Below are 12,364 nucleotides of genomic sequence, written 5' to 3'. Positions count from 1 at the left end.
AAAACGTGTCAATTTGTATTAACCCTGTTATCTCAAAGTTGTTTTATGTATTAATTCAAATACAATCTAACAATGGGTTCACTTCCCAAATTATGAAAACATTAAATGTAAAAAGAACAATGAAAAAAATGGGGGACGTTACTACCTTTGATTCCAATGTTTGGTCGTGCTTTCCCCAGTGGTGCAACAAGTTCTAAACAAATAAAACAATTTAGTATACCTTATTTATCATAGTAAATGAACAACTCCAATATCTTTGCATTGCTTTACCTTTCTTTACTGGTGTTGACTTGATATTCTCTTCTTTAGGAACTTCAGGTATTAAAAACAAAAAAGAATCAAGAAGGAAGAATTGGGTTCAAATCAAATCATTTAAGTTAAATAAAATTCTAATTTCAAAAATCTTCAAGTTATGGAACGGTAATAGAAAAAAAATAGTTTTTACTGTTTGAATTGGAATGTATTATATTTAGAATTTTATTAGGATCCCAATTATATATATAATGTACCAGTCAAAAGTTTGGACACACCTACTCATTCAAGGGTTTTTCTTTATTTTTACTATTTTCTACATTGCAGAATAGTAGTGAAGACATCAAATCTATGAAATAACACACATGGAATCATGCAGTAACCAAAAAAGTGTTAAACAAATCAAAATATATTTTAGATTTGAGATTCTTCAAAGTAGCCAACTTTTGCCTTGATGACAGCTTTGCACACTCTTGGCATTCTCTCAACCAGCTTCATGAGGTAGTCACCTGGAATGCATTTCGATTAACAGGTGTGCCTTGTTAATTTGTGGAATTTTTTCCTTCTTAATGTGTTTGAGCCAATCAGTTGTGCTGTGACAAGGTAGGGCTATCTTCTGTATGCCACCCTTATCTGGTAAAAGACCAAGTCCATATTAAGAACAGAAAAAAAAATGTACCCTTAATTTAACTAGGCAAGTCAGTGAAGAACACATTTTTATTTAACAATGACGGCCTACCGCGGCCAAACCCTAACCCGGACGACGCTGGGCCAATTGTGCACCGCCCTGTGAGACTCCCAATCACGGCCGGTTGTGATACAGCTTGGAATCAAACCAAGGTCTGTAGTGACCCCTCTAGCACTGAGATGCAGTGCCTTAGATCGCTGCGCCACTCGGGAGCCCAAATAAACAAAGAGAAACGACAGTCCATCATTACTTTAAGACATGAAGGTCAGTCAATCCGGAAAATTTCAAGAACTTTTAAAGTTTCTTCAAGAGCAGTAGCAAAAACCATCAAGCGCTATGATGAAACTGGCTCTCATAAGGACCGCCACAAGAAAGGAATACCCAGAGTTACCTCTGCTGCAGAGGATAAGTTCGTTAGAGTTAACTGCACATCAGAAATTGCAGCCCAAATAATTACTTCACAGAAACAAACCCACTGGCTCCAGGTCATCTATAAGTCTTTGCTAGGTAAAGCCCTACCTTATCTCAGCTATTGTTATTTATCCTTTTGCTCTTTTGCACCCCAGTATTTCTACTTGCCCATCATCATCTGCACATCGATCACTCCAATGTTAATGCTAAATTGTAATTATTTAGCCTCTATGGCCAATTTATTGCCTTACTTCCCTACTTTTCTACATTTGCACACACTGTACGTAAATTTTTCTATTGTGTTATTGACTATACGTTTGCTTATGTCTAACTCTGTATTTATGTGTAACTCGGTGAAATGTGCTACCTGTCCCAGACCTGCTGTTTTCAACTCGCTAGGGAGATACTCTGAATGATCGGCTATGAAAAGCCAACTGACATTTACTCCTGAGGTGCTGACCTGTTGCACCCTCCACAACCACTGTGATTATTATTATTTGACCCTGCTGGTCATCTATGAACATTTTAACATCTTGGCCATGTTCTGTATGATCTCCACCCGGCACAGCTAGATCTCCACCCGGCATAGCCTGGTTCCGCTCTAGGTTTCTTCCTAGGTTCTGGCCTTTCTAGGGAGTTTTTCCTAGCTACCGTGCTTCTACACCTGCATTGCTTGCTGTTTAAGGTTTTAGGCTGGGTTCCTGTGCAGCATTTTGTGACATCAGCTGATGTAAAAAGGGCTTTATAAATACATTTGATTGATTGTTGTTTATGTCGCACTGCTTTGCTTTATCTTGGCCAGGTTGCAGTTGTAAATGAGAACATGTTCTCAACTAGCGTACCTGGTTAAATAAAGGTGAAATAAAATTAAACTGTCTGGGCTAGGGGGCAGTATTTTCACGGCTGGATGAAAAACGTACCCAATTTAAACAGGTTACGAATCTGGCAGAGAAACTAGAATATGCATATTATTAGTATGTTTGGATAGAAAACAACTGTTTGAATGGTGTCTGTGAGTATAACAGAACTCATATGGCAGGCAAAACCGTGAGAAAAATCCAAGCAGGAAGTGGAAAGTCTGAGAATTGTAGTTCTTCTTTTGATTCTCTATCGAAATTACAGTGTCTGTGGGGTGACGTTGCACTTCCTAAGGCTTCCATTGGCTGTCAACAGCCTTCAGAAAGTGGTTTGAGCATTCTCCTGTCACTGGGCAGATAATAGGAGCTCAGTTTCTGAGTGGACTGCCTGGCAACAAAGGGATTGGATATGCGCGGTCATGCGAGCACGCCGTTCCTTCTTTTTCTTCTTGAATGAATATGCTATTGTCCGGTTGGAATATTATCGCAATTTTACGTAGAAAATACCATAAAGATTGATTTTAAACAGCGTTTGACATGCTACTAAGTACGGTAATGGAACATTTTGACTTTTCGTGTCTGGTTCCGTGCTCGTGCGTTATGCCTTTGGATAAGTGATCTGTACGCACGAACAAAGCGGAGGTATTTGTACATAAATATGGATTATTTCGAACAAAAACAATATTTCTTGTGGAAGTAGCAGTCCTGGGAGTGCATTCTGACGAAGATCAGCAAAGGTAAGAGAATATTTCTAATACTAGTTTAGGTTGCCCCGAACTTGGCGGGTGTCTGTATAGCTCGCCGTGATGGCTGACATACGTACTCAGAATATTGAAAAATGTGATTTCTCCGTAAAGCTATTTTAAAATCTGACACAGCGGTTGCATCCAGGAGTAGTCTATCTAAAATTCTTTAAATAATTGTTATATATTTTGTCAACGTTTATGATGAGTATTTTTGTAAATTGATATGCACATTCACTGGACGTTTTGGTGGGAATACATTTTCTGAACATTACGCGCCAATGTAAAATGCTTTTTTTGGATATAAATATGAACTTTATCGAACAAAACATACATGTATTGTGTAACATAATGTCCTAGGAGTGTCATCTGATGAAGATCGTCAAAGGTTAGTGTTTCATTTAGCTGTGTTTTGGGTTTTATTGACACATGTCCTTGCTTGGAAAATGGCTGTGTGATTATTTTATGTTTTGCTTTCGCTGTAAAGCCTTTTTGAAATCGGACAATGTGGTTACATCAAGGAGAAGTGTATCTTTAAAATGGTGTAAAATAGTTGTATGTTTGAGAAAGTTGAATTATGACATTTTGTTGTTTTTGAATTTGCTGCCCTGATATTTCACTGGCTGGTTCCCGCAGGTGGGACGCCCATAGAAATTAAAGGAGGTGTGATGGTGTGGGGGTGCTTTGCTGGTGACACTGGTGACACTGGATTTATTTAGAATTCAAGGCACACTTAACCAGCATGGCTACCACAGGATTCTGCAGCAATACTCCATCCTATCTGGTTTGCACATAGTGGGACGATGATTTTTTTTCAACAGGACACCACCAGGCTATGTAAGTGTTATTTGACCAAGAAGGGGAGTGATGGAGTGCTGCATCAGATGACCTGGCCTCCACATTTACTCGACCTCAACCGAATTGAGATGGTTTGGGATGAGTTGGACCGCAGAGTGAAGTCCTTCAAGACTGTTGTAAAAGCTTTCCTCATGAATCTGGTTGAGAGACTAGTCAAGGATCATATCACCTCCACCCTACGTGTTACCCTAGACCCACTCCAATTTGCTTACAGCTCCAATAGGTCCACAGACGATGCAATTGCCATTACACTGCACAATCTCATCTGGACAAGAGGAGCACCTATGTAAGAATGCTGTTCATTGACTACAGCTCAGCATTCAACACCATAGTACCCTCCAAACTCCTCATTAAGCTAGTAACCTTTCGGTTACAAGTCCAATGCTCTAACCACTATGCTACGCTGCCGCCCCATAGGGTAAAGGTCAAAGAAAATTTAAAACAAGAGGGCTGTTAGGATATGATAGTAAACCCCATAAAAACCAACGAGTCAATTGCAACCAACGGGCCGAATGTAGACCTATGCTACGCAATACAGCTGGATTTCTTAAAACACTACTAACAGGAGATTACATGCACCGGCATGCTAAGCTAAGCTTGATTGCAATAAAAAATCCACAACGATAAACCAGCAGAACAGTTGTTACCGTGTTGCTGCTAAAGAAGCCTAGGAAGCACTGTTGAGCATTAGAAAATTCTAAAGCATTCTTAAGAGGCCAAACACTATCAGTACCTTTCTTAACAGCTACTGGTTTGTCCTTTTCTTTGGGAGTATCTGCTTTGACAGGAGATAATAACATCTGAACAATGTACCTAATTCCTTTACATTCAAACAATGTGCTGTTCATCAACATACGTGGTAGAGCATTACTTGCTGTAGAGCATTACTTGGTAGAGCATTACTTGCTGTAAGCATGTACAGTATATTCGGAAAGTATTCAGACCCCTTGACTTTTTCCACATTTTGTTACCTTACAGTCTTGTTCTAAAATTGATTACATCGTTTTTTCCCCCTCAACAATATACACACAATATCCCATAATGACAAAGCAAAAAGCATAGAATTATCTTGGGTATGACACTACAAGCTTGGCAAACTGTAGTTGGGGAGTTTCTCCCATTCCTCACAAGCTCTATCAGGGTGGATGGGGAACGTCGCTGCACAGCTATTTTCAGGTCTCTCCAGAGATGTTAGATCGGGTTCAAGTCCAGCCTCTGGCTGGGCCTCTCATGCACATTCAGAAACTTGTCCCGAAGCCACTCCTGCATTGTCATGGCTGTGTGCTTGGCTGTGTGCTAAGGGTCGTTGTCCTGTTGGAAGGTGAACCTTCGCACCAGTCCTGAGCGCTCTGGAGCAGGTTTTCATCAAAGATCTCTCTGTACATTGCTCTGTTCATCTTTCCCTCGATCCTGACTAGTCTCCCAGTCCCTGCCACTGAAAAACATCCCAGCAGTATAATGCTGCCACCACCATGCTTCACCGTAGAGATGGTGCCAGGTTTCCTTCAGACGTGACACTTGGCATTGAGACCAAAGAGTTCACTCTACCATAAATGCCTGATTGGTTAGTGCTGCAGAGATGGTTGTCCTTCTGGAAGTTTATTCCATCTCCACATAGGAACTCTAGAGCTCTGTCAGAGTGACCATCGGGTTCTTGGTCACCTCCATGACCAAGGCCCTTCTTCCCCGATTGCTCAATGTGGTCGGGCAGACAGCTCTAACGAGAGTCTTGGTAGTTCCAAACTTCTTCCATTTAAGAATGGTGGAGGCCACTGTTCTTGGGGACCTTCAATGCTGCAGAATTTTATTTGTATCCTTCTCCAGATCTGTGCCTCGATAGAATCCTGTCATGGAGCTCTACAGATCATTACTTCGACCTCATGGCTTGGTTTTTGCTCTGACATGCACTGTCAACTGTGGGACCTTATATAGACAGGTGTGTACCTTTCCAAATCATGACCAATCAATTTAATTTACCACAGGTGGACTCCAATCAAGGATGATCAATGGAAACAAGATGCACCTGAGCTCAATTTCAAGTCTCATAGCAAAGGGTCTAAATAAGGTATTTATTTTTTGCAAAAATGTCTAAAAACCTATTTTCACTTTGTCACTATGGGGTTTTGTGAGTAGATTGCTGAGGAAATGTTTTTATTTAATCCATTTTAAAATAAGGCTGTAATGTAACAAAATGTGGAAAATGTAAAGGGGTCTGAATACTTTCCAAATGCACTGTATATACACACACACACACACACACACACACACACACACACACACACACACACACACACACACACACACACACACACACACACACACAAACAGGATAATCACATTTTTGACTGCACCAGGCCTTTTAGGAAATTATCAAATTTTGGCAGCCCCTCAGAAAAAATGCTTTGTTACATGAAAAAGCTTAAATGCAGCTTAACGTCAGCAGTTGAACACTACGTAAATACCTGTCTTTACAGGGACATGTTTGGCTGTCTCTTTGGAAACCACTGGTAGTATAGGAAATAAATGTTAGCGTACATTTCAGTCAGTGGAGGCTGCTGAGGGGTGGACGGCTCATAATAATGTCTGGAATAGAGTCAATGGAATGACATCAAACACTTCAAACACGTGATTTCCATGTGCTTGATACCATTCCATTGATTCCCATTTCAGCCATTATTATGAGCTGTCCTCCGCTCAGCAGTATAGTTCTTTAAAGTTATCAAAAGGGGTGTGAATCTATTATGTATATTGTTTTTTTACGTTACAAAAAATTATTTCACAGTATTAAAAAACATACACAGAGAACATGCAGAGCCTTCAGAAAGAATTCACACCCCTTGACTTTTCCACATTTTTGTTGTGTTACAACGTGAATTTAAAATGGATTAAATTTAGGTTTTTTGTCACTGGCCTACACACAATAACCCATAATGTCAAAGTGGAATTATGTTTTTTGGAATTGTTATTAATTAAAAATGATATCTGAAATGTCTTGAGTCAATAAGTATTCAACCTCTTTGTTATGGAAATCCTAATTAAGTTCAGGAGTGAACACTTGCTTAACAAGTCACATAAGTTGCATGGACTCTGTGCAATAATAGTGTCTGACATAATTTTTTATGACTACCTTATCTCTGGGCCCCACACATACAATTATCTGTAAGGTCCCTCAGTCGAACAGCTAATTTCAAACACCGCCCCACTAGATCCACAAACCATCGCACTGCACACTGCCCTATCCCATCTGGGCAAGAGGAATACCTATGTAAGAATGCTGTTCATTGACTATAGCTCAGCATTCAACACCATATTACCCTCCAAGCTCATCATTAAGCTCGAGGCCCTGGGTCTGAACCCCGCCCTGCGCAACTAGGTCCTGGACTTCCTGACGGGCCACCCACAGGTGGTGAAGGTAGGAAACAACACCTCCACTTTGCTGATTCTCAACACTGGGGCGTGCCTAGCCCCCTCCTGTACTCCCTGTACACCCATGACTGCATGGCCATGCACGCCTCCAACTCAATCATCAAGGTTGCAGACAACAACAGTGCTAGGCCTGATTACCAACAATAACAAGACAGCTTTCAAGGAGGAGGTGATGGCTCTGGGAGTGTGGTGCCAAGAAAATAACCTCTCACTCAACGTCAACAAAACAAAGGAGCTGATTGCGGACTTCAGGAAAGAGGCAGAGGGAGCACCCCCCTATCCACTTCAACGGGACCGCAGTGGAGACAGTGGAAAGCTTCAAGTTCCTGGGCGAACACATCACTGACAAACCGAAATGGTCCACCCACACAGACAGTGGGGTGAAGAAGGGGCAACAGCAATAGGTGCCACAGATGGCGCAACAAATTATGTATCAATACCCTCAATAACTACAAAGATACAGGTGTCTTTCCTAACTCAGTTGCCCGAGAGGAAGGAAACCGCTCAGAGATTTCACCATGAGGCCAATGGTGACTTTAAAACAGTTACAGAGTTTAATGGTTGTGATGGGAGAAAACAGGATGGATCAAATACATTGTAGTTACTGCACAATACTAACCTAATTGACAGAGTGAAAAGAAGGAAGCTAGTTTTGCCGTCCTAGAGCCTGATCTTCCTGCACCTTCGTCGCTGGGGGTGCCTGTGTCTGCGACCGCAGTGTCTACAACTACGTAGTCGACAACGTTCTGTCCCTGGATGTGGCAGGCCTAAAAGTTATCCTGCATATCTCCCGTCCATAAGATGTTCTCCAAATCCTGAGAAGCGTGGGAGTCGGTGGATTTGCTCGTCCTTCTCGCTAGCCGTAATTCTGGGTTGCTCCATGGTAAGAAATGTGACTGTTCCTTGTGCAAAAACAATGTCTTATCCCGAAGCTCGAGCAAATTACATTACTAAGCTGCTCCTGAAAGTACTACGCCAGGACAAGGAAATCGATTCTATCGTAGTCCATGTGGGTTTTAATGACATTATGAAGGGCAGTTCTGAACAGTTGAAATTGGATTTTAAAGAGTTGATTGACTATCTGCTAAACACTAACAAAAGACCCATCATATCTGGCCCTCTGCCATCTCTGAATCGCGGCATTGAAGGCTTTAGCAGGATTCTTTCTCTTCACAATTGGTTACGTGATTATTGCAGCTCAATGGGTGTAGCTTTTGTTGACAACTTCAACACCTTTTGGAAACAAAACATGTTTTATAAGGAGGATGGAATCCACCCAAATCATTTGGGATCCTGGATCCTTTCACAGCACTATAAGGCTACGTTGAGACAATGACTTATCAATGACTCAAGCCCAGCTCAGCGAATCCCTACTGTTGTGACACATAGTTGTCATAATGCTTCAGCAATTGTACATTACACCAGGGGCATCAGTAGACACAATATAAGTAAACTAATTGATGTCCCTTTAACCGCCCTGAATGCCTCTACTAATCATACAACTATTATATGCAGTAATCATGTGCATATGAACCACATTTATACTTTTAGCACTAAGCCGGTGTGTCCTAGGAGGAAGTCCACTGTGAGCAGCTCATCCTGCGCTAACATAAAGAACATGAGCACATCCACCGCTGCTAAGCTTCCCAGTAAAGCAATGAAAGCAAGTAAGCATCCCAGAAGAAAAGTGCTCAAAATAGCCCACATTAATATATGTATTTTAAGAAACAAGGTTCATGAAATCAATAATTTGTTAGCAACAGATTACATTCATATTCTGACTATCTCTGAAACTCACTTAGATAATACCTTTGACGATACAGTGGTAGCAATACAAGGTTATAACGTTTACAGAAAATACAGAAATAGCAATGGTGGAGGTTTTGCTGTTAATATTCAGAACCACATTCCTGTAAAGGTTAGAGAGGATCTCATGTCAAATACTGCTGATGTAATATGGCTCACCTTAACATTAAGCCCATTCTGGTGGGAAGCTGCTATAGACCACTAAGTGCTAACAGTCAGTATCTGGATAACGTGTGAAATGCTTGATAATGTATGTGATATCAACAGAGAGGTATATTTTCTGGGTTATTTAAATATTGACGGGCTTTCATCAAGCTGCCCACTCAAGAAAAAGCTTCAAACTGTAACCAGTGCTTGCAACCTGGTTCAGGTTATCAGTCAACCTACCAGGGTAGTTACAAACAGCACAGGAATGAAATCATCATTAATTATTGATCACATCTTCATGAATGCTGCAGAAATTTTCTTGAAAGCAGTTTCAAGATCCATCGGATGTAGTGATCACAACATAGTAGCCATATCAAGGAAAACCAAAGTTCCAAAGTCTGGGCCTAATATAGTGTATAAGAGGTCATACAATACGTTTTGTAGTGATTCCTATGTTATTAATGTAAAGAATATCTGTTGGTCCGTGTGTAATGAGGAGCAAACAGACATTGCACTTGACACATTTATGAAATTGCTTATTCCAGTTGCTAGTAAGCATGCACCTATTAAGAAAATGACTGTAAAATGGTTAAATCCCTGTGGATTGATGAGGAATTGAAAAATTGTATGGTTGTGAGGGATGAGGCAAAAGGAATGACAAGTAAATCTGGCTGCACAACCGATTGGCAAACTTATTGCAGAAATCATTGAGAAATCATGTGACTTAACTGAATAAAAAGAAGAAGAAACTACACTATGAAACCAAGATAAATGAAATAAAGAATGATAGTAAAATGTTTTTGAGCACCTTAAATGAAATTCTGGGGGAAAAGGCAAACTCAGCTCCATCATTCATTGAAACAGATGGCTTATTCATCACAACAACTGATATTGCCAATTACTTTAATGATTTTTTCATTGGCAAGATTAGCAAAATTAGATATAAACATGCCAGCAACAGACGCTGACAATACACATCCAAGTATATCTGATGAAATTATGAGAGACAAGCATTGAACTTATGAATTCCGTAAAGTTAGTGTGGAAGAGGTGAAAAAAATTATTGTTGTCTATTAACGATGACAAGCCACCGCGCGGTCAGACAACTTGGATGGAAGATAATAGCGGACGATATTGCCACTCCTATATGCCACATCTTCAATTGAAGAATACTTGAAAGTGTGTGCCCACAGGCTTGGAGGGAAGCTAAATTAATTCCGCTACCTAAGAATAGTAATGCTGGCTATAATAGCCGACCAATCAGCCTGTTATTAACCCTTAGTAAACTTTTGGAAAAAATTGTTTGACCAGATACAGTGCTATTTTACAGTAAACAAATTCACAACTCACTTTCAGCATGCTTATAGAGAAGGACGTTCAACAAGCACAGCACATACACAAATTGGCTAAGTGAAATTTATGATAAAAAGATGGTGGTTTCTGTTTTGTTAGACTTTAGTGCAGCCTTTGACATTATCGATCATAGTCTGCTGCTGGCAAAACTTATGTGTTATGGCTTTACACACGCTGCTATATTGTGGATAAAGAGTTACCTGTCTAACAGAACACAGAGGGTGTTATTTAATGGAAGCCTCTCCAACATAATCCACGTAGAATCAGGAATTCTCCAAGACGGCTGTCTAGGCCCTTTGAGGAAAGCCAGAGTTTCTATGTATGCGGATGACTCAAGACTATACATCTACTACAGCGACTGAAATGACTGCAACACTCAATAAAGAGTTGCAGTTAGTTTCAGAGTGGATGGCAAGGAATAAGTTAAATAAATATTTCTAAAACTAAATGCATTGTATTTGGGACAAATCATTCACTAAACCCTAAACCTCAACTAAATCTTGTAATAAATAATGTGTAAATTGAGCAAGTTGAGGTGACTAAACAGCTTGGAGATTCCCTGGATTGTAAACTGTCATGGTCAAACATATTGACACAACAGTAGCTAAGATGGGGAGAATGTCTATGATAAGGCGCTGCTCTACCTTCTTGTCAGCACTTGTCAACAAGGCAGGTCCTACAGGCCCTAGTTTTGTCGCACCTAGACTATTGTTCAGTCGTGTGGTCAGGTGCCACAAAAAAGGACTTAGGAAAATTGCAATTGGTTCAGAACAGGGCAGCACGCCTGGCATTTGGATGTACACAGAGAGCGAATATTAATAATATGCATGTTAATCTCACCTAGCTCAAAGTGGAGGAGAGATTGACTTCTTCATTGCTTGTGTTTACGAGAGGTATTGACATGTTGAATGCACCGAGCTGTCTGTTTGAACTACTGGGACACCCATGCATACCACACAAGACATGCCACAAGAGGTCTCTTCACAGTCCCCAAGTCCAGAACAGACTATGGAAGGCGCACAGTACTAAATAGAGCAATGATTACATGGAACTCTACTCCACATAAAGTAACTCATGCAAGCAGTAAAATTTGATTTGAAAAACAGATTAATAAAACACCTTATGGAATAGTGGGGACTGTGATGCAACACAAAAACAGGTGCATACACACACACACGATAGCATACGCACTATACATACTTGTACATATGGATTTTGTACTGTATATATGTGGTAGTGGTGGAGTAGAGGCCTGAGGGCACACAATCTGAATGTATTGTAATGTTTTTAAAATTGTATAAACTGCCTTAATTTTGCTGAACCCCAGGAAGAGTAGCTGCTGCCAATGGGGATCCATAATATATACGAATACAAAATACCACGATAGACTCACAGCTGTAATTGCTGCCAAAGGTGATTCTTCAAGATATGTTAGTGAGTTGTGTTTCATATTGTTTTCACAAATGTTAGAATTTTTCTTCCACTTTGATATTACAGCATATTTTGTGTAGATCGTTAGACAATTAGATCTATTTTAATCTCACTTTGTAACACAACAAAATGTGGAAAAAGTTAAGGGGTGTGGATACTTTCTGAAGGCGCTGTACATATAGAAAACTAAGCTATATCCAGGTGTCATCAGATCCGGAGGACATGAAAACAGAGAACTAACAGAGATCCAACAGTGATTAAAATGAACAAAAACGACACCTGTACCTTTCGTTACAGTTGCTGGGTTAGACTTCTTTTTTGTAGCTTCAGGTTCTAGGTCAAATACAGAACAGTTTTGAATGAGACCCTATCTAAATAACAGTCGAAGGGTA

General features: G+C 40.3%; 1 protein-coding gene across 4 annotated transcripts in view; it reads right to left on the bottom strand.

Moving 5' to 3' along the window:
• si:ch211-266g18.10 (axoneme-associated protein mst101(2)) overlaps nt 1-12,364 on the bottom strand; it is a 176,266-nt gene that overhangs the window by 56,066 nt on the left and 107,836 nt on the right. For all 4 annotated transcript variants that reach the window (XM_029766872.1, XM_029766873.1, XM_029766874.1 and 1 more), the window contains 5 exons: nt 12,258-12,305; nt 6,272-6,313; nt 4,543-4,587; nt 271-312; nt 146-193 (listed from right to left, as the gene is read on the bottom strand). In XM_029766872.1, the coding sequence (XP_029622732.1) occupies nt 146-193; nt 271-312; nt 4,543-4,587; nt 6,272-6,313; nt 12,258-12,305 (225 nt within the window). The remainder of the gene's footprint in view (nt 1-145; nt 194-270; nt 313-4,542; nt 4,588-6,271; nt 6,314-12,257; nt 12,306-12,364) is intronic.

This window comes from Salmo trutta, chromosome 12 (assembly GCF_901001165.1).
Source record: "Salmo trutta chromosome 12, fSalTru1.1, whole genome shotgun sequence".
NCBI classification, from domain to species: domain Eukaryota; kingdom Metazoa; phylum Chordata; class Actinopteri; order Salmoniformes; family Salmonidae; genus Salmo; species Salmo trutta.
Note: the sequence above shows the minus strand (reverse complement) of the source record. Positions and strands in the feature narration are given on the sequence as shown.